At 38.4% G+C, this 22,142-nt stretch overlaps 3 protein-coding genes across 8 annotated transcripts; 1 reads left to right on the top strand and 2 right to left on the bottom strand.

The window, feature by feature from the left end:
- Positions 1-1,295: 1,295 nt before the first annotated feature.
- Positions 1,296-16,815, top strand: LOC108050134 (28S ribosomal protein S9, mitochondrial). The gene is made up of 7 exons (XM_017131644.1): positions 1,296-1,428; positions 1,519-1,734; positions 1,795-1,968; positions 2,846-2,931; positions 2,991-3,351; positions 16,415-16,577; positions 16,647-16,815. The coding sequence occupies exons 1-7, from the start codon at positions 1,333-1,335 to the stop codon at positions 16,736-16,738; spliced, it is 1,188 nt and encodes a 395-aa protein (XP_016987133.1). The 5' UTR covers positions 1,296-1,332; the 3' UTR covers positions 16,739-16,815.
- LOC108050131 (transient receptor potential channel pyrexia) lies at positions 3,445-16,404 on the bottom strand. 6 transcript variants are annotated; one of them, XM_017131635.2, is made up of 5 exons: positions 16,136-16,404; positions 14,034-15,032; positions 11,203-11,451; positions 5,432-6,776; positions 3,445-5,302 (listed from the first exon to the last, which is right to left on the bottom strand). In XM_017131635.2, exons 3-5 carry the CDS (start codon positions 11,319-11,321, stop codon positions 3,809-3,811), a joined length of 2,958 nt encoding a protein of 985 aa, XP_016987124.1. In that variant the 5' UTR covers positions 11,322-11,451; positions 14,034-15,032; positions 16,136-16,404; the 3' UTR covers positions 3,445-3,808. The 6 variants fall into 6 exon arrangements, with proteins under 6 accessions (XP_016987124.1, XP_016987127.1, XP_016987125.1 ...); XM_017131638.2 differs by lacking the exon at positions 14,034-15,032; XM_017131636.2 differs by lacking the exons at positions 14,034-15,032; positions 16,136-16,404 and adding an exon at positions 12,416-14,001.
- On the bottom strand, positions 16,764-20,534 carry LOC108050133 (probable arginine--tRNA ligase, mitochondrial). The gene is made up of 4 exons (XM_017131642.2): positions 20,435-20,534; positions 19,210-20,374; positions 18,785-19,151; positions 16,764-16,991 (listed from the first exon to the last, which is right to left on the bottom strand). The coding sequence occupies exons 1-4, from the start codon at positions 20,465-20,467 to the stop codon at positions 16,838-16,840; spliced, it is 1,719 nt and encodes a 572-aa protein (XP_016987131.2). The 5' UTR covers positions 20,468-20,534; the 3' UTR covers positions 16,764-16,837.
- Positions 20,535-22,142: the final 1,608 nt, after the last annotated feature.

Genomic DNA, 22,142 nt, shown 5'->3' with positions numbered 1-22,142 from the left:
ATTTACGTAAGGAGTATCAAAATTGTTTGACCATGCTTAAAGACATAATTAAATAAAAGGATAGTTATCGCGAATAAATTAAAAATAAGGAAAATACCAGAAAGTCACAATTTTTCAAAATCAACGAAAGTGAAATCTTGTCGGGATATGTAATACATTAATAATTATAAAGTAAAATAAAAAACACTCTTCCTAACCACCAATTCCTTTACACCGACGGATCGGTGGCAAATGGCATAACAAGCTTTAGCGTAACCGACGAAAACAGCACCATCAAATGTGGTCTTCTTCCTCTCTATTCCTCAGTCCTTACAAGTTAACTAATAGCCATCCATGAAGCTATAAAAACAGCTTTACAAAATCCAGGAAAACATGCAATCTGCTCAGACTCTCTATCGTCCCTTAAGTCCCTTACTAATTTTAACAACCACTCCTACTACCCTAACAATCATAAGAAACCTAATTACCAATCATTACCCGAAAATCAAACTAATTTGGATCCCCAGTCACATCGGCATAAAAGGCAATGAGAATGCTGACAAAACAGCAAAAGAAACTCAAAAATACCCGCTTATATACACACAAAACAACAACACTAACGACATTACACACTACCTCAAAAACTACATTAAATTAAAACAATCCGACCTGCATAACAATACCTCTTCCTGGTATAACAATATCGTTAAAAATACTCCTTCCAGCTTTACGTATTCGCACACCAATCATAATAGGAAAACTCAAATAATTATAAACCGAATTCGACTAGGACACACCTCACTTACAAACTCACACTACATGGACATTTCCCTTCCAAACACTTGCCCATATTGCAACAGCCCACATTTAAACATTGACCACATTTTAAACTCTTGCCCTTCCCTCTCCCAACCTAGAGCTACATCCTTCGTTTCTGACAACCCAGCAAACATCATAGCAAACCCTTCCAATGAAAACATAACTAAAATCATTTCATTTCTTCAAAAAGCCCAACTTATTCACAAAATTGTTCTCATTTCTTTAAATTAAATTATTACTGTCATCCCAGACGAGCGTAAGGCCTCAGCTGCTAATGCTCTTATTATAGTTAATTCATAGTTTTAAAACTTAAGCTAGCTTTATATAAATAAATAAAGTAAAATTGCCAAATAACTTTAATAAAAAAATTATTTTATCCAAGCATCATATTTAAAAAGCAAAGTAGTGTGCAATATGCGCGCCAGAAAACAGCTGAACCTCTGCGTTTTCCAACACAGACTTAAGTGAACCTGCGTCGGATTGAACAGCTGTTTCAGTCTTCTTCTTCCCGGTGTTCCCTACAAAATTGAAAAAATGGCTCTGCGTGTTTTTGGTTTAAATATAGTGAGATCTAACAGGAATCTGCTGAAAAATGCACACAAATTATCCGCCCCGCCATCAGGCTACATGGTTGGTCCAAATTGCAACTGCTAGAAACCATATATTTCATTGGATTCACTGTTTCCAAAACTAAGAACGCACGTTTGCATAACCTTTCAGGCGGTTGCTCCATTTGCCAGCGAAGTAACCGTTCAGGCTGCTCCTGCTGCTGTGCAGAAGCAAAAGGTCAGCAAGGCCATGAGGGCGTACTTGAAAAGAGCCAACGAACACGACGAGTTCATGAAGACCCAGCATCTGGAGTTCCAGATCGGTAAACGGCATCTGGCCAACATGATGGGCGCTAATGCGGAGACTTTCACACAGGAAGATATTGACGTGGGTGGCTTAACTATGACAATTTGTATTCATTAAATCGTTAATTTATTCGATCTGCAGGAGGCGATATCGTATCTGTTTCCCTCCGGCTTGTACGACAAAAAAGCCCGGCCAGCTCTGAAATCGCCGGACGTTGTCTTTCCCGCCCGCAAGGCTGCAGAGTTTGATGAGACGGGTAGACCATTCCACAGTATGTTTTACACCGGCAAGCCCAACTTCTTCCAGCTGCTCCATGTGAGTCTATGTTTAAAAAAAATCCCTAGTATGAAGAAAACCGAGTTGCGGTAATGTTTGGCGACTACTTACATATATCTCTTACCACTTAGCCTTCTTTCAAAATCTAATTTAAACAACTAGGGCCTATTATCCTATTCGATAAATTCCAATTTTCCCAGGAACACATTATTCGCGCGCCGTGTTTGTATTTCCATTTACATCTACTTCAAATACATTGAGTCCGAAAAGGAAAAAAACACACCGCACAAACACACGCACCGCCGTAAAGAAAATACATAGGTAACTTTTTGCGTACTGTTGCAGATGGTATTGTAATTTCATTCAGTATTTTGCAATGACCGTTATTGACTATTTAACATATATGTATGGTCACGATCATACGAGTCGATCTTCCCAAACTAGTCTCTCAGTTCTTAATCTATCTGACTAAAATTTTCCCAAAAGTTACTTTCCTATTGCAGGTATAAGTACGAACGGTCAAAAAAAAAAGTAAATTCTTTGTTTTAATTGTAAAAAATTGCCTAACATTCAAATTCAAAACAAATTGATAAAATTAACGTAAGTCTTCAAATTTATTTTAACATTTTGTTGACCACTGCTATTTTAATGATAGACCGAATTATATAATAGTTTTTGAAAAAAAATCATTAGACTCTTTATTAGTTCCGTCTTTATTATGAGTATTTTTCCCTACATATATCTACAAAAAAAAAGACGGCTTTCTATTCTCTCTTAAAAATGTATTTTATTTAAATATTATATACGGCAAAGTATAGACTAGGTAGCCGAAGCTAACTTCCTCCTTGTGTTCATTGACGGATGACGATTTGTCTTATGTATTTTTGAATCTCTTTATATTTTTTTCTTTTTTCAGGACATTGTGGAGGAAACCAATAAGTTGGCGGACCTGGAAGAGCGCTTGCTTCGTCGCGGCAACAAGCCCGACGAGAACCAAAAACTGTAAGCAACATATTTTCGACATATTAATAAGAGATTTAATTAATTTGCATATATTTTAGCGAAATGGCTGGATTTCAGCTGCTACCCAAAGACCAGTTGGAACTTTTCCTGGTAGAAAGCATTGCCGATATTGAGTACTCGAACTTCACCAAGTCCATGGAACGTCTCATTGCATCACCGTATGCTTATAAAAGCAAATCATTTATCGAACGTTTTCTGAAACCGTTGATGGATCAGTCCAAGCAGCTGGAAGTGCCCAAGCCAAAAATCGATGAGGAGGGTCGCCAGTACATTACCACCTACGAGTGCCTGCGCAAAACTGCCAGAGCCGACGTCACAGTTCGGTTTCCGGGTACGGGAAAGATCAGCATTAATGGAAAAGATATCTTATACTTCGAGGACGAAAACTGCAAGGAGCAGGTGAGTCGAACTATTACATTACAAATGATGTCCTGTTACTATTCCACCGCATACCCATACTTTGGCCGCAGCTTCAAATAACATCACTCTCTATAATAATAGATACTGCATATATTTTATTAAGAATACAAATTTGCATTAAATTACTATATAAACGATTCTCTGACGACAACGCCAAAACAACAAAGACACAGCCTGAAACCAGCCACAAATCAATCCTGCCAACTGCTCGCCTCTAATTTAACTAACGGTATCGATAGTAGTGTAGTATGGTGTGGTATATGGCTATATATGTATGTATAGGACGCCTGGCGCATCGATATCAAAATTGGTTTAACTACAACTCGCTGCTACGATAATATCAACAATGTTCTGGATTTGTTTGGAATCTAACGATCCACCTTATATCTAACTGTGATCTAAAAATAATCCAAAAGGAGTGCACTAAATGCTCCGGCTACTTCCGCAGATTTTGCTTTTGCTGATTGGAAATCACAATCAACAGCTTGTCGATCACTTTGCTGGCCTGTTGTTGCTGCGAGATGAGCGCCTGCTTTAGCTCCTGGATCTCCTGGGTAAGAACCTCAATCCGATCTGCATTATCATCGATCTTGGTGGTCAGTGTGTTGAACTGCCCAGCATCCAGATCCGTATCCGGTAAAAGATATCCAGTCGCACCGTTATTGTTGTTATACTTATTTTTGTAGGATAAATAGTTCTCGGCTGAATTTTTCGACGACACCGTATGTCCGAAATGCTTGCGCATCTTTCCCACTTCATAAGCCTTCATTAAAATTTCTCTGGGCAATCGCTTCTCGCTGGGATTTAGCGGCTTGACACATAGAACCACTCTATAAGCTTGGGGAGACACCAAAGCTGTATAATGAAGCAAGTTCCTTAGCCAGGTGGGAAGGTAGCCATTAAATAACGCCGATTCTATGTAGCTGATCAGCTTTGTCTGTCGTACTAGTTTTGATAGTCCCGCTGTCTTTTTCAATCCTTGGATATCGTGCACTGCAATGCCCACCAACAGGTTCATCAGAATGATGGTCACAAATAGTAAAAAGAGCACGAAGGTGATTTGTGCACTGACTTCTAGTAGGAAAGGTGGATCTTTGCCTTCCGGATCGTTAATTAGCAGCGATAGGTCTTGTTCCCCAATCATCATTACCAGCACTGTTATGAAACCCATAAACGGATTGGCAAATGACGACGACGATGGAAAGATAACACAGAAACTAATGGTGAACCCAATCAGCATGCAGGAATAGGCCATAAATAGCTTGGCGAATTCTCCCTGGACTCTTGTGTACATGGCCACGTAGACATCGAAGACCGGAAGCTGACCTATCATCAACATCAGATTCGTCCAACCGAGCAGCACGGCAAAGGCTCCTATATGATTTTGGAACGTGTATGTTTTGTTGGTATATATATAGGATATAACAAACACGCTGGTGATCACGAACCACTCCATAATGTTCTCCACTTGCGTCACATAGTGCCGAAATGACGAGTAACCCGTAATACCGTATAGCTTTCGAAATATCTCCACTATAGTGATTGCAACCAGTACCCACCATTGCATCTCCATCACAAACGGATTGTTTCTGAGCATATCTCCCAGAATGGATTGCTTTTGGCATAACTCCTGCGCCGGAATAGTCGTATTATCGTTCTTGCTGCCATTATAGCAATTGTGGGCCAAGGCTGTCAGCACGTAGAGCGTGAGAAAGAGCACGAAACTAAAGCAGAATATGAGTCTGCCAATGTAGTACTTGCGGATCTTGCCCCACTTGATGTACAAGAAGGAGGAGCAGAGCGGGTGCTCTAGGATTTCCTTCTGTCCCTCGTCGACGAACGTGTTCAGATAGCTGATCTCACGAGGATGACAGTGCTGGAGCAATTGACGAAAGTCCAGCTCGAGCTCCACCTCACGATTTACGGGGTCCTAAAAAGAAGATGAATGAATGCTCAAAAGGGTAAATAAAGAATCTCTACTATAAAAGTCTTTCCGAAGATGAATGAATGCTCAAAAGGGTAAATGAAGAATCTCTACTATAAAAGTCTTTCGACTCACCTGCGAGTGATGAAGCGTAATGGCTGCATCCAATTTCTGTCTGATCATAGCCACTGACGCCGGAGTCTTTCTGGTAATTACGTTCAGCGCAGAAGTGCCCTTTTTCGATTTGGTGGTCACATCCGCCCCGTGGTATATCAGCATTTCGACGCACTGCACCAGTCCATCCAATGCGGCCAGGTGGAGAGCCGTAAACCCATAAATATCCTTATGGTTTACATTGGCACCCCACTGGATAAGGGTCTCCATGATGTCGTAGGCGTTCTCGGATTTTCCCACGGCCGCGTGGAGTGGAGTGCGATGATCAAAGTCTTCGGCATTGGCGTCGGCACTGCCGTTTTTTAAAAGAGACTCCACGCAATCCAAACTGGAGGTCCTTGCCGCCAGGTGAAGAGGTGTAAATCCTCGATGGTTCTTCAACTTGGCATCCGCACCTTTCGCTAGAAGTAAGTCCACACACTCCACGTTGCCCTCGTCAGCCGCCAGGTGCAAAGCAGTGGACTCTTTTTCTCGAATGCAGATGCGCACATTGGCATCTGCGTTTGGAGCATTCAGCAAGGCTTCCAGGCATTGAAGATTGCCTAGATCAGCAGCCAGGTGAATGGCGTTTGTGCCATTTGGTTTGAGCGAGTTGACATCCGCGCCTTCGCCAATGAATATCTGCAGGCACTCCAGTGCATTGGATCGCACGGCGCAGTGCAGCAGGCTCTCCTCGCAATTGGGTTTGTTCGTATCCTTAGATATGTCTGCTCCATTATTGATCAGTAATTTAGCCGCCTCCGCTGCATTCCCAAAGGCTGCACAATGCAGCGGCGTGTAGCACTTGGACTGCAAATTGACATTCAAGCCCTTGGCCACCAGGAGACCCAAAGTGGCCAAACAGCCACTGAAGGCACTCAGATGCAAGGCAGATATACCATTTTGATCGCAGAAGTGGAGGTCGGCTCCTGCCTCTAGCAGACTCTCGATCAGATCCCAGCGCTTAAGGTAGGCGGCCCACAGGTAGCTCAGATTCTTTTCCAGCTTCGAGGCGGACTCAAAATGCTTCCGTATGCCCTCGGCCACCACATTGCTCTGCTCGATGTCCTCGAAGAGCTTGACGCGACCAGCGCCACTCTTCATCTGGTCGATCAGGCTGATCCGTAGCGTATCGTTGCATATCTGGACGCTTAGTTCGCTGGTCGGTTCCTCGAAGCTATCGTACATGCTCGGCGCACTCTCCGCCGGCGGCGACGGTCCACACTCCATGTATTCGAATTCTCCAGCGGTCGGGTACTGGGCTTCGATCATGGCGTCAGTGTTGTTCCGCCATCGCACCATCAAGTTGGGTGGAATCGATTTGAAACTGTCGGAGACGGATTAAGATTAGCAGATGTATCTTATTCATTCTGATTGCATTGTATATATGTTCTACCAAGAACTTTAATTTGATTAAGATTCACATGGCATAAATATGGAATTAAGTATATTATTATTTTAACACAAAACCCCTAAAATGGCCAAACATGTAAATAATTTACAGTTTAATAACTTTAAAAAAGATACCGCATCAGATCCTGATGCTTAACATCTAAGCAAATCACAATTTCCACTTTTTGTCCGGTTGTGCTTAGAATATTAAGAAAAACCTTTAAACTCATTTCAATTTTAATCAAGTTTCCGAGGGTTTACAAATACTGTTGATTTTTGGATAATATTTTGTAAACAGTTTTTGAAGCAGTCATTGATAGGGAGATTAGAAATGGGATGGTTAGACAAGTTTATATTTAGCAGCTAAATTTAAATTGGTATTAGAAAAAAGGGGTATCATTGGAAAGCCTGTTTTTTGGATATAACTTTTCCAAAAATTGGATTAAATTTATTTAAGAGTGCATGACTTTAAAAAAAGTCTTGTTTTTGTAAAAGTAATAAGTCATATAGATTTATTACCTTTTTTTATTTGATTGGGTTTGTTAGATACCAATCCTAACATTTAGGATGATAAAGACGGTCTTTTACCCTTGCAGAGGGTCTTATATTTTAGTCAAAAAGTTTGCAATGGAGTGAAGGAGACATTTCCGAACCTATAAAGTATATATTATATATTGAGCATCACCAGGAAAGTCGATCTAGCCATGTCCGTCTGTTCGTCCGTTTCTACGCAAACTAGTCCCTCAGTTTTAAAGCTATCTGCTTGAAATTTTCCCAAAAGTTGTATTTTTATTGCAGTTAGCTACCATAGGAATAGTCGGAAAAAAAATTAAAACAAAAAAGGAAGCAAACATATGAAAATCGAAAGATAAAAAAAAAATCTTAATTGTTAAGTTTGCTGTTTTTTTATTTATGAAATATTCCTTTAAGATATAGTAATTATTTACTATATCAGAATAACGCTTTTATTTTGTCAGAATCGGACAACAATATCATATAGCTGCCATAGAAAAAATGCAAAAATGCAGTGTAAAATCGACATAGCTTTGTTGTTTTTAGTAATAGAGGCATAGAAATATAAATGTAGTCGTTTTTTAATAACTGGAAGTGTTTACAAACTTCGGCTTTCCAACGTTTGCTTCATTTTTTGTTTTTAAACTGTTTTTATTATTCTTAATTAAATGAAAAATTCCATCTCATATTAAGAATGTTCTCTGCCGCTTTATTTCGGTCAGTATGTAAAAAAAAAGGTTACCATGCCCTTGTTATGTTAGGGGGGAGTATAAAATAAAAAATGTAGTCGGCTTTAACTATCCTTGTCGCACTATCACATAAATGTTTTTATTGCAGTTGAAGTTTTTTTAAAACTTATTTAACACTTTTTTATCATGACGTCGAATAAATTTTAACTTCATTAAGGAAATTACATGGCTTAGCGTTTAAAATAAGTAGTAATTATATGGAAAACATCACAACTAAATATGTCACAAACTTGAGTCGCTTGATTAAGTTTTATTGAGAATTCGCAAATACCCTTTCTAGCACCATTAAGCCAACGAACAAGTAATTAATCGGGCTGGCTGAGTTGGCTAAACTTTAAAAACAAAGTCATTAAATAGACTCGCACTTCTCTTTGTCTCCAGCTTGATCAGTAAAACTTTTTATAGATTTGTAAACTTATAAACTCCATTGCTTAAATGGCACTGAACAACAGAGTTCGAGATCTGTTGACTTTTTGAGTATGCATAATTTAAAATAATTATTGTGTGCTATTTTGGAGCTGGGAGTTATGCAAAGGTGGCGGTTTGTTTAAAGCGGTTTTAGTTTTTTCACTGCTCAGTATTCACTGTTGTCGTACGTTGATGGATTTAAAGACTGCGCCGGTAGAATTTGTTTTATTATCTTAGTCGCCAACTCAGGTCTGCTCAGCATAGCTGCTTGGTGCACAATTTCAGACCTCGTCCATGGTCAGAAGCTGCTGCACTTGTGGAATATTTAAAGCACTACGACTACCTTTGTTCGGCACTTAAGCCGGGAATCTGTGGATCCGACTTGAACTGAATACATACACCGTTTGTAGCCATATCCACGGATGATGCCAATTCGCCAATGAGCTGTTTTCAATTTCTAATTTCATTTCCGAAATACATGGAAGAGCACGGCGCGACAGTCGACCGACTGATTGACCGATCCACGAATACGGACTACAGATCGGATGGGATGGGGTCGGAACGGGACTAGTATCTCACAATAGAGGCTTTTGTTGAGGCTTAGACAATTGTGCCTAACGGGCGGGAAATGCTAAAATGTTGTGTGAAAAAACGCGAATTTTTCACTTCCGTTTTGTTGTTGCTGTCGATTTTTCGGGCGTTTTTTCAGTAGTCGCTGGCATTGTTTCACTTCAAGCTCGTTCTAACCAGGTTTTGTGACTGTATTTCGTAGTGTTTAGTACTGTTTTAGCCAGCAACGAACGCGACCGCCTGCATTGTTGTTCCAAAACCGACTGAGCTCGATGAAAAGCCGTAAGCATTGGTTAAGTCGTCGATCGCGATTGAAAGAGAGGTAATCTAGAGAGCGGGAGGTTTGCCAAGGGGAGATACTTATACGATTAGTGTCAAGATAATAGCTATGAATATGGAGGATTAATCCTTTTTTACAGCATCTGCAAAAATTGTGTTATTTTTTATTTCTTTCAAAAAGAGTGGTTACTTTTTATCCTTAATCTTAATAAACAACCTAATTGATGCAATTTAAATTAACTGAGCTATTTCCCAACAAAATTTCTGAATTGGAATTGCAAATCTAATGATAAAATATATATAAAGAAAATCTATCACCATTTTCATTATCAATTTTAGTGTTGACTAAAACTTATAATATCAAAAGTTTCATTCAGGGAAATTGACTTTGATCATAATTCAACATAAGGGAAACAGACTTTTAAATTCATTATACAATTCTCACACTTATAAATGTGCCTAATAAAAAGCTTGTTTAATACAAAAAATATAATTCCCAAACACTTAGATATCAAATGATTTTGTCCAAAAGCCCCATTGAAATACAATCTCTTGAGTCTCTCTCACATCTTATAGTTACATTGTTTTTACCGCTGCTGTAATTATAAAGTATTTGGAGAGCGAGAAACTATTGAGAGAGTAGGAGATTTCTCAAAAGTCTGCGTTTTCGGTGAGAGTGGGAGTACAAATTTTACTTTGGAGTATTTTTTAGAGTTTGTGTTGTTCAACGAATCAAAGTTTGTAATGTTCTTCAGAAGAGATATTACGAAGATTTTAAAAATGCTTTAACCTTAAAAACAAATTATGAACCTTTGAAAACCTTAAGATTTAAATTTTTAGCGAAAGGTTTTACAAAGGTTTAAAACATAAGTCTACAACATTTAACTGACAAATTACTCCAGAGATAAAAGTTTGGTTTAACAATCAACATTTTTTTTATACCCTTGTAGATTATAATTTCAGTCAAAATTTTGCAACTCAATGAAGAAGACATTTCCAAAGAATATATATACTTTATAAAATATATTCTTGATCAGCATCACCAGGAGAGTCGATTTAGCCATGTTCTTCTGTCCGTCCGTCCCTCCGTCTGTCCGTCCGTCCGTTTCTACGCAAGCTAGTCCCTCAGTTTTAAAGCTATCTGCTTAAAACTTCCCCAAAAGTTGTCTTTCTATTGCAGGTAGTATAGAAGTCGAAACGAGCAGGATCGGGCGACTATATAGCTTCTTTGTTTTTAGTACTGTTATTGTCTAATTATGTAGTGACGATTGTTATAATCTTCTTTCGGTATTTAATCCATCTGAGTAGTAGTTTTGATGAAAATTACGACAACATCTAATTTGGCTATGAGCAGCTAAAAAATTTAATTCTATATAATTAGTTTTTTCTAATAACTAACAAACAAACAAGCGAAATTATTATATTGGCAGCAGATTTGTGGAAATTAATTATCAGATGTCATTTTCGCATTTTATGTGAATATAGTAACCCTCCACTTTTCAGAAGACTAGCTGTTCAAACAATTTTTTTTGTATCTTCATTTAATTTTATATAATTAGTTTTTTCTAATAAACAAACAAGTGAAATTATTATATGGAAGTCAATTATCAGATGTCATTTTCGCATTTTGTGGGTGTACTAACCCTCCTCTTTACAGAAAATGAATCCGTTGATATTTTTTTGCGAACTTGTTCATCACATAAATCGTGGAATTCTTCCGTGTCTTTGCTTTTTGGGTTTGGCAATCACACCTATATATATTTTGTAAACGTTTTATCGTAGCCAGATATTTCAGCAAATGCAACAGGTAACTGAAAACTGGCAACTCCAACTGGCACTTACCGGTTATTTGCATTATTCTCCGTGAGCGGCTGTTCCACTTCGGTCTTGGTAACGACGCTGATCGAACGTGTCATACGGCGGGGTTTTGTGCTGCCCTCCTTATAGCCAAGATTCTCCATCGTGACGGCCAGAAGTTGCTGCTGCTATCGTCGCCGGTGTCAAAGCGGCTGCTTTCGTGGTTGTTGCAATTTAAACGCGAAAATATGCGCAAAAACTCGGGGCAAATGCAACTTGGTTTTTTGTCACCGCCTGCAATCAACAATAAATATGCGAAAAAGTTACTTTCCAATATCACACGCCAGCGGAGCTCCAATTTATAGACCAATTTCAATAGCCTGCAACGATAGTTTGGTGAAAAGTTTATGGACAGAGGCTTTCAAGAGGTATATATCTTAACGATCTCGCTATGCGTTTCCAAACAAATTGTTTTGGTCTACACCCACTGCAAAAGTATTTGCACAAATTAATTTCCGCGTCAATTTTTCTTTGGATTACTCCTACAACTGGCTGGGTTACTTTCCCTAACTTGCTGGATTCCAGGTAAGATAGGTCTTTGTGCGTTGGATGCGACACTCGTGGCCGCAGTTATCTAAGCGCCTTCCTTTTGACGCAGCGATAAGCCCACATCATCACAATCTTCACCATTATCGCCAGACTATCTGGGGATTTATCTAAAAGTGCTACTGGTTCTGGTTTTTTCTCTTTTCTGGGTATGTTAAACGAATTGTTCATATGGGCAGACAACCCCCTTCAGACACACCCATGCTTTATTTGCGTTTGATTTTGTTTGCTCATATTATTTACAATTTATGTCAACGTCGAAATGGAAGTACTTATTCATTCATTTTGTAAGCAGATTCTTACGGTCAGCAGCGGTTCAGTTCAGAAACCAAAAATGGATTTATTTTTTTCACATATAAGAATTTGACTTATATTTGTTTTCTTACGTTTCCATGTTTAGTAAAATCTAAATATTTTTAAATGTATATTCCAGTTCACCTTTCCTTATTTTCCTATTTATGCATATTTATTTATTTATTTATTTTTTTATTCGACATTCTCCCCCAATCTCATGTTGTTTACGATTTTAATCACATTATTTGTTCTCCCCATTTATTTTTATTTTAGAAATATGCACACTTCTGTTTTATTTAGAAAATATTACCCTGGTCGGCATACATGGATAGTTTGGTATTCTTCAGCTTTTTCTCACCTGATTAGGTAATTTCAGGTAGACTGTTACAGTGTTACATTAGATTTAATAAATTAGCGAAGCGTTAAGCTTGTTTAGGTTCCATTTGTTGCATTTCTTTTGGCATCGGATTACCGTAAACAATTCCTAAGCGATTCTGGGAATCTTTTAAACTTGTTTGCAAAATATAAACAAAAACAAATGACAATCGAAAAAATGAGTTTCTGTTTGTCCACCGACAACACATGAGAAACTTTCTTTGATTAGGCAAAACCAAAATCCGCTGACTGATTAAGCAGCTTTGGCGATAAACAAGGTAACGACAATAAACTTCGGCTGAAATTGACTAATCGGCTAAATTATGCGAGCAAATTAATCAAATTCTGTGCGTAGTTAAGAAACCAGTTTTTTGATTCGTTAGAGTCTGTATCAGAGAAAAAAACTTTTTTGAGAACGAACAAATAGTTGTACATAGCGATGAGTTTCAAAAACTTTTAAATTATTTGAATTTGATGGCAATAATGTTGTTAAATCAATCCGTAAATTATTTTATTTCTCTTTGTGTAGGGTTTCGTCTTGGTTTTCGCAGTCTGTGACTCCTAAACGTCGCTAACACACTAAACAAATATTTATTTAAAAACGCCCCCGTGCGGCTACCAAATTTGCTGCCACTTTTGCCGCAATGTGTGAATTGCTGGAAATCGCCTAATCAATTAATACTTTCTTATATTATTGCAGTTGCAAAAAGTGTTAGACTTTAAATAGCGCGTTGGTGGAACGCGATTAGCTTTTGTTCGTTTTGAAGGCCCGGAAGTGGCACTTGCCGTTTTCGCGTTATTACAGACCGCCGCCGGCCATTTTGGAAAACTGCGCCGCCATCGAGCGGTGGAAATTGCGATTCTCGAACGATCTTCGTGATCGTTCGTTAACTTTCTCGGGTATTTCTTTTCGCCGCTCGTTGATTCAATTATAATTGAAATCAATTTGACATTTTTTCTTCTTTTTACTCGCGCTTTTGTGGGGGACTTAAGGGGGGTTATTATGTGAGCAAACGCATTGGGCTGAGTTAAGTTTTATTTTTGCGTTGCTTTTATAATGCCCTTGAACCTGAGGCGCATGTCCATTTTCCACACTACGCCGTACAGTAACTCATTGCTCGATCTGAATTATATATATCCGTACGCCTATGATGCAGTTGCAATTGAATTGTGTAGTGTCCGAATTAAAGGATAATGAAGTTGACAAAAGCTTCGCACAGAGTGTAAACAAATCTCAATTGGTATTCATAAGCTGTAAATCTCTCGGTTATAGAGATCGTTTATTGTTCATTTTGATGATTTTTTAATGAAAATTTGCTGGGATCTACTGATTTCTAACAAGTTATTAGGACTTACACGGCTATTGCTAAATTAGAAAAGTTTTCTACTCTATTTTCGTTATCGTTCTGGTTTATTAATTATTATTCTTTAATGCTCGTTTAAAATGGTTAAATTAATTATGAGTCCACTTATTATGAAATGCAAATTGTTATATTTTGCATACAATATTTATGTGTTTACCTAAGTGCAAGTTTATATTTAAAATGTAATTCTTAAACTAAAATTTTTATAAATTGCACTTTTTTTTCAATTTAATTTACATTGTTCCAATGCTTGTCCGCTTTTAATTGCAGCCCCAGTGCCGGCTTATAATAAATTGTCGCGACACTTTGAACTACAAAATAATCCCTTTTTTATGCTAGAAAGTTAGGATAGAAATTCCTTTGGGCGTTGTAAAATTTTCCGACACTTAAGGCGCGCGCTTAACGCCGTTGGATCGACTGATAAAAAGAACTGCGCCGAAATGATATTGTACGCGATATGAGTGTCCTAAACTAAGCCGCACGAACGAGCGCCAATGAAGTAGATGTACGTTTAGTATGTATATTATATCCCCCATATCCGACACTGTTACACTTGCACAGTTAGTCGGCCGAACGAGATCTTCGGGGCTCTTTGTCGAGTCGACTTCGCTCATACATATGACAAACGATAAAATTCATTTAAATCATAATAAAATGTTGCCGCAAAATTTTCTTGAACCACTGAGAAGCCGGTAGGCTGCTTTCCATTGAAAACACCACCCGCAGACATCCCAACGGTGACATTAAGAGAGATTTGCGATTTGGGAAACCCTGAAGTTGAGGAAACCAGTTTTATTAGTTGCCTCGTCACTTTTCTGCAAATCTGTTGCTATTTTTATAGCAGCCAATTAAGCATTTCTGTCCCTGGTCTTTGGCACTCACGCTTTTGTGTGTTGTGAACCTACATTAATTTAAAAATCTTGTTCGTAAGCCTTTATTATGTTTATTGTTGTTGCGTGAAGTCATCTAGCAAATTGTTTAAACAAATCGCAATGTGTCTCTTTCCCCATTTATTGTTTATCTGTCAAATTTTCAGTGATTGACGATTTGGTTTGCGAAATAATAAAGACAGGAACAACAAAGTTTAAAGCTGCTTTATTTTCGTAGTTTTGTTGTTTATTGTTTTTTAGTCATAACGTTTATTGTCTGTGTTCCTCCGAGCGTGGTTGGGATATACTTTTGTCAAGCCCCTTAACATTGTTTCCAACGCAGTCGAATACAAATAATTGTCGAAAACTACAAATGAAAAAAAGAAATATTTACGATTTGTTTTGATCTTTGAAATTTGTAAAACAGCTGTGTTCTAAATAAGAACTATTTTATTATTGATATTTTGGTCCAGATTTCGATTTCACGAGTTATTATTATACCCATGCAGAGTGTATTATAATTTCAATCAAAAGTTTGCAACGCAGTGAAGGAGACATTTCCCTATAAAGTATATATATTCTTGATCAACATCACCAGGAGAGTCGATCTAGCCATGTCCGTCTGTCCGTTTCTATGCAAACCAGTCCCTCAGTTTTAAAGGTATCTCCTTGAAACTTTCCCAAAAATTGTCTTTTTATTGCAGGTAGTATATAAGTGGGAACGAGCCGGATCGGGCGACATATCATATCATAGGAACAATCGGAAAAAAAATGTAAAAAAGTGTAACTTTGTTGTTTTTAATTTTTTTTTCTTATGTTTTGTTCGATTTGTATGTTTTGTAGTGTGAATTGATCTACCAGGGATGTCGAATCGCCAAATAATATTACATGAATTTGAAAATATTAACTTAATACCGTCGAAAGTAAGAGAAATAAGTAAACTCAATAAATTAAAAACAAGTCTATCTAATGTAAAATGTTTAAAATTAGCTTTGTTCAGTTCAACCCTTTGAGTTATATATAATTTTTTGCCTTACATATGAACATTACTAGTTTCTAAAGAGTCATTTTTCTTCAACGCGTATTACTTTTTATTACATTTTTATCGGTATCAGTAACGATAGCCCTGACATCGTCGATGCGTTCTTCAATTTCAAATATATTTTTGCCCACTGGTTTTAAGTATTTTTTGGCATCTCGCGAAAGATTTTGACAGAAATGGAATGTTATAATGACAGGTTCCTATGTCGCAATCAGCTGGCTAATATGAACCAGCAGCCCGCTTTGTCATTTAACAGTTAATTTAAATTTGTGATTTTTTCCCTTTTAGTTTTGATCAGTTTGTGATTGTGATGGTGCATTACTCACTGCTCAAGGAAGCGTGTGCAGATCATTTCAAGCGGCTTTAAATTATCCGAACTTAACATTTTTTAATTTAAATCACACCTAGCCGTGGTTGGCAGAACTCACCTTTGAGCTCCCACCCACTCGATTGTCGAGTTTGCTAATTGTCAGGCGGACATGCGACAATTTGTTGCAGTTTAGTGGCCGCGGCCGACAGACATTTAATTTGGCTAACAAATTCGCTATTATAAACTCTCATTGTTGTGCAGGAAGTGCTACGCAGCATCATTTTGATTACGGGGAAATCCGTACAATGGCTGCCCCGGGCGCTCGAACTTGACATCTAACGGTGGCCACGCCAATATCTCATTCTCATTCGCTATTTCGTTATCTCGATTTTTCCAGTTGCTCTTCCCGCTGCAATTTAGCGAACTGCTGGGCAAAGTCGATGTGGAGGCCAATGTCGAGGGAGGCGGACCTTCCGGTCAGGCTGGAGCCATCCGCTGGGGCATCGCGATGAGTTTGCGCAGCTTTGTCGATCAAGAGATGATTGAGTCAATGCGTCTGGGTAAGTGTATAGGGGGCTATGTAGCCGCCTCAATAGGCTTATTGCCGCTAATTGCAATTTATGTTTCAGCTGGCCTGCTGACACGTGACTATCGTCGCCGAGAGCGTAAGAAGTTTGGACAGGAAGGAGCTCGCCGCAAGTACACGTGGAAGAAGCGCTAAAAGGGCACGTGCATCGACAAAGCTCTTTTTGCATTTCAGACCAAATCGTTTTAATAAAAATCAATTATGTTAAAGGATTTAGGTTGAGGTGTTTTTGGTTTACATTTGGTCGAGTGGTCGTAGGCCCAACAGCTGCATTCCCTGCTGTAGAGTTTTTTTGGCAGCGTGGAAAAGGAGCAGGCGCTGGGATTGCCTTTGCAGGCACTTTTCATGCTTCACAGGTAATCGTTTAAGCGCTCGACTGGTGGTATTGCTAGAGGGTTAAATAAAAGAAAACATTGTCAATAATAAACTACGTAATTGTTTAATTTACTCAGTTGTGTATATATGTAGAATATTTTTTTAAACAACTCAATAATGTACAAAAATATGGATTTTTGTATTAAAATTATCTTAACAACATATATTATGGTCACAGAAGACTCCTGTTTTAAATCTAAGCATTCCTATGATAATTATTCGTCTGGCTGAGATTTTGATTCCTTCATGACACTGTTTAATTTGTTAAATAAAATACAAGTATTTTTCTATTCATCATAATTTATGACGCCCAAATTACCAAGTGGATTAAAGCTTCAAAACCCGGATCGGACGACTATATAATATAACTCCCATAGAAACAATCGAAAAAAATTTTAAAAAGTATAACTTTGTTGTCATTAATTTTTTTTTGGGATATGGTAATATTGTAATACGATGTAATTACGGTTTTAATTAAATTAAAATCGGACATTTATATCATATAGCTCCCATAGGAAAATACAAAAATTGCAGACTGAAGGCCTCCGAAATCTCATTTAATGTTTCATTAGCAAGTGTTTCCTTGTATAGCCTGCTATAATGAATACTACTACTGCTAAAAGAGGAGAACAATTATAGGTTTCATAAGATTTCATAAGTGCTGACTGATTTTGGCATATATTCCACAATTTTATTATACAAAACATAATAAAATTATTAATTAATTTTAACATAATATTGTTCTCAAATGTTTTTTGTTGACCTTCTGTTTTTAAAATTAATGTCTCCAAATTTTCTAGTTTTATCCCATTGAGGAGACTGTGATTTGACAAGGGTCCTATTGCGAGATTGGTTAAAAATATTGAACATTATCGAATACTCTTATTTTGCAAAGGCTTCTCTCCCGAGATAAGTTTTTGCTGTAAGGTCTGTCGTTTAAATCTAAACTCTCTTAAATGCCTTAAAAAATGTAACTTATAAATGCACCTCTACATTGGTCATGAAATAAGTTTTTTCGAGATAAGTTGTTCTGATAACTTTTATATAAACTGAACCAAACACTCTATAACAACCATAGAAGTTGTGGCTACCTGAAGACTACCGCAGAACATGCTGTTGCTGTCTTGAATTAATAAATGAATGAGAAATTGAATTATTTTTTTTACAACTCAATGTTGGGTAAAGGAGAACACCAAAGAAGATTAATTATTCATTATGCAATGAACACAACAAATAATACAAAATGTAATTTGCTTATAGTTTCTCAAGCCTTTAGAAGTATTTTGTGAAGAAGTTGGACATTTTCAATTTAAATCGTTTTTTTTTTTGTTGAATTCAGATCTACATAATTACAAGTTATGAAATAATTGCTTTAGCTTAGTTTGAATTTGGAAGTCTACTCCTCAATAGTTCTCAAGACAAAAAAAAATACTTTTATTTGTGGGTTTTGGCTGTTGAATAGTCTTTAAATGTTCGGTGTTGATATATAACATAGTTCTCTACCACTTTTGATTTGATTGCTTCTATATTAAAATAAATCAGAGAACATTAAGTTATAAGGGTTTTTTCAGAAAATAAAACTTTTAAGCTGAAAGTAAAACTCACAGAATAATCGTTATTTATGAAGCTGAGAACAACACTCTACAAATATCCATTTTTTTGTGGGAGAAATAAAAAACCTATAAAATAACTACTTTTTTTTGAGCAAAAAACTGAGGAAGTAATCATTTAAAAGAAATTTTTACGCTGCCAGGATTTTATAATTGGGACAGGATTCTGATGGTTTTTTTGACACACTTTACTTACCACAATACAAAAAGATAGTTTACTAGCACACATGCCTCGAGTTGCTCTTTCGACCGCCAAATGCTTTGATCGAAGCGTGCCAATTCGTAGACGAGATCCAAAGCATCCTCTGGCTCTTCGGCGAAATGCATCCAGTTGGGCTTGATGCCGTCCAGATCCACTTCTCGGAAGTTATCCAGCAAACTGGACAGGCGGCAGTGTGTGTATTGAAGCTTGATTCCCGTATCCCCATTCACTTGGAGCGCCTGCATCCAGCTGAACTCGTGATCTCGTTGCCGACGCTGCTTAAGGACATTGACTAGGACGGCTGAAATCCCCAGGATATCACACACATTCTCGTCATCTAGAGTTTGGTTTTTCTTGGTTGCTAGAAAATAATGTTTTGAGTGAGATATAATAGCTTATGGAAGGTATTTCGGACAGACTTGCAGTGAAGTTTCGTTTCTCTCGCATTATATCACGAGCTTCATCCAGGACATCCTTTAAAAAGATGGCCTTTCCCTGACGAGTGCTCATCCCATGAATGCGGCCGAATTTTACGTGCTGCAACTGATCCAGATTAAGGCGAGACTCCACAGCGACCGCTGTTTTAAATAGGGCGTTAAAATGATCCGCCTGGCCATTGTCTACCACATAAAGCAAACGGGAGAACTGGAACCTGGATAGCCTCTCCAGCAGAGCAGCAATATCTCTGGCCAGATACAAAGTGGAGCCATCACTCTTGATAATGGGTATGCGTCTACCATCTATTACTACAATCTCACGACCATCTTGTTCTGGTTGCAGGAGTCCAGCATGCCGAAGCTTATCCAGGATATCAAGAATTTGCATTTGGGAGTACTGGGATTCCCACTCGTAGCTATCGAAATGGACCCCTAATCGCTTGTAAACCTTAGATAGATCCTCTATGGTATACTTTCTATACTGCTGCCATTGCTTGGCCATAGTTTCATCTGTGCCCGCTTCCAAAGCGGCGAAGAGATCACGTGCTCGCTTGGCAATTTCCGGACTCTCTTCAGCTGCCTTGTTGGCAGCTACATAGGATTTGTACAGCACTTCAATGGGAGATACCTGCATCTCTTCGTCGGTTACATTCTCCAGTATTACGCCCAGTGCCAGTAGACCAAACTGCGTGCCCCAATCTCCAAGGTAGTTCAAGCGGGTGGTTCGATAGCCCAAATGCTGGTGGAGATTGGCTAGGACATTGCCGATGATAGTGGAGCGCAAGTGCCCCACGTGAAAGGGTTTGGCTATGTTCGGCGAGCTGTACTCTACCAGGATGTGTTCCGTTGGAGAAGGGTAAGGCTTGGAAGTACTCAGCTTAGTTTGAAGGAGCTGCTCCACAAAAATCTGTGGCTGCAACTGGAACTCGATCTTGGCCGCTCTGCGCGCGGCACTGGGCACCACCCGGACTTTCTCTACATAGGTGTCATCGAATCTGTGCTCCTTGACCATTTCAAGTAGTTCCCGCTCCTGTTGCGCAACCGCAGATGGGAGAATCCACTCCAAAGTCGGTCGCCGGGCATTTTGGAGCACCTGATTCTTGGCTGGCACCTCCAGGGCATGGCACGCATTCTTCAAGTGCGGCAGCTGCAAGGTGGAAGCTTAGATAAGTCTACTATTGTTCAGTCTTATCAAAGTTGCACTCACTTGTTCACAAATTGCGCGCCGTATGCGAATCATCTAGTAAACACGAAATTATCGATGGAACACACTTCGCCCTATAAGAAATCGATATTAGAACGCCTAGGTCCCGCGTTCGGCCTATCGATGCAAGCAAGTATCGATGTTTTCCAGCTCTATCAATTGAAGCCTGCTTACACACACAGTCGGCGTTTCTGCGACAGCGACCTCATTGCAAAACAGCGCCTCTTTCTGGAATAAAAAATAAATTTGCTAGAAATAGACGGAAAAAGTCGATGTTGTTCGTGATAAGTCCTCTGTAAATTCTCTGAAATTTTGTTGAAATTGAATATTATTTATGATAACGAGCGTTTGTGAAAAAAAAATTAGATTCTCGTCAAGATGCAGTGAGACGCTGCTATTTTTATACGCATATATATGAAAATAATAATTCATTGAATTTTGGGGTCTTAAGCCTAGTATCCAGATCGACGAAAACCGTACGCCAGTCATGAGAGAGAGCGAGAGGCAAACAGCTGGCGTTCACTTTTCGTCGGGCCTTTTTTTCACGTCGGTCTCCTGATCGTCGAAAAAAATACCAGAAAATTCCATAGCGTTGCCAGTCTGCGGAAATTAACTTTGGGTGAACCCTAGCGGAAAAGATTAAAAAATTTAATCTTTTGGCGTGCGCTTCTCACTGAACATTATAAGAAATGGAGGGAAAAACTCAAAAAACTCGCAAAAGTCGATTGCAGGTGTTTACATGTGAAGACAAAATAACATTAATACTATCTGGGGTGCCTCTTGTCAGAGCAAAATGTTTTTTAGGTCCAGAATGTACGAAAAAACACAATAAAAGTGCAGCTATGAACTTTAAATTAGCAAATAATTATCAGTAAATTTAAAAAAACAACTGTTAAATGTAAATTGTATTGTTTTTCAATTTCTTTGTACAGCGGCAGACTTGTCTTGACAAGGTATTTGATAATATCTTTTAAAGGCTCTTTCCCGCAAATACGATATTTGAATTCTAACTGCTTGTCAACAAACCCAGCTGATTTACAGTACGACCGTAGCACGCTTAAATCCGATGAACTCTCGAAATTCTGGTCACACTGGAAAGATTAAAGTTTTTACGCTAGCGTAATCGTTTTTCGATCTGGATACTAGGCTTTAAGCCTAGTATCCAGATCGACGAAAACAGTACGCCAGTCATGAGAGAGAGCGAGAGGCAAACAGCTGGCGTTCACTTTTCGTCGGGCCTTTTTTTCACGTCGCTACTCAGATCGACGAAAAAAATACCAGAAAATTGCATAGCGTTGCCAATCTGCGGAAATGAACTTTGGGTGAACCCTAGCGAAAAGATTAAAAATGTAATCTTTTGGCGTACGCTTCTCACTGAACATTATAAGAAATGGAGGGAAAAACTCAAAAAACTCACAAAAGTCGATTGCAGGTGTTTACATGTGAGGAAAAAATAACATTAATACTATCTGGGGTGCCTCTTGTCAGAGCTAACGCCTAGTATCCAGATCGACAAACGATTACGCTAGCGTAAAAACTTTAATCTTTCCAGTGTGACCAAAAGTTTGAGAGTTCATCAGATTTTAGCGTGCTACGGTCGTACTGTCAATCAGCTGGATTTGTTGACAAGCAGTTAAAATTCAAATATTGTATTTGCGGGAAAGAGCCTTTAAATGATATTATCAAATACCTTGGCAAGACAAGTTTGCCG

The sequence above is a fragment of the Drosophila rhopaloa genome, unplaced genomic scaffold, assembly GCF_018152115.1.
Source record: "Drosophila rhopaloa isolate 14029-0021.01 unplaced genomic scaffold, ASM1815211v1 contig_155, whole genome shotgun sequence".
Taxonomy (NCBI): domain Eukaryota; kingdom Metazoa; phylum Arthropoda; class Insecta; order Diptera; family Drosophilidae; genus Drosophila; species Drosophila rhopaloa.
This window is presented reverse-complemented; position numbering and strand designations above follow the sequence as displayed.

Excerpts from the sequence above, each read along its gene's own strand:
- LOC108050134 (XM_017131644.1), top strand. The coding sequence starts at position 1,333 with ATGGCTCTGCGTGTTTTTGGTTTAAATATAGTGAGATCTAACAGGAAT. Across the intron at positions 1,429-1,518 it reads CCCCGCCATCAGGCTACATG|GCGGTTGCTCCATTTGCCAG; the intron begins GTTGGTCCAAAT and ends ATAACCTTTCAG. Across the intron at positions 3,352-16,414 it reads ACGAAAACTGCAAGGAGCAG|TTGCTCTTCCCGCTGCAATT; the intron begins GTGAGTCGAACT and ends CGATTTTTCCAG.
- LOC108050131 (XM_017131635.2), bottom strand. The coding sequence starts at position 11,321 with ATGGAGAATCTTGGCTATAAGGAGGGCAGCACAAAACCCCGCCGTATG. Across the intron at positions 6,777-11,202 it reads GAGAATAATGCAAATAACCG|TTTCAAATCGATTCCACCCA; the intron begins GTAAGTGCCAGT and ends CGTCTCCGACAG. Across the intron at positions 5,303-5,431 it reads TTACGCTTCATCACTCGCAG|GACCCCGTAAATCGTGAGGT; the intron begins GTGAGTCGAAAG and ends TCTTCTTTTTAG.
- LOC108050133 (XM_017131642.2), bottom strand. The coding sequence starts at position 20,467 with ATGATTCGCATACGGCGCGCAATTTGTGAACAA. Across the intron at positions 19,152-19,209 it reads GAAACGAAACTTCACTGCAA|CAACCAAGAAAAACCAAACT; the intron begins GTCTGTCCGAAA and ends ATTATTTTCTAG. Across the intron at positions 16,992-18,784 it reads AACTATCTTTTTGTATTGTG|CAATACCACCAGTCGAGCGC; the intron begins GTAAGTAAAGTG and ends TTAACCCTCTAG.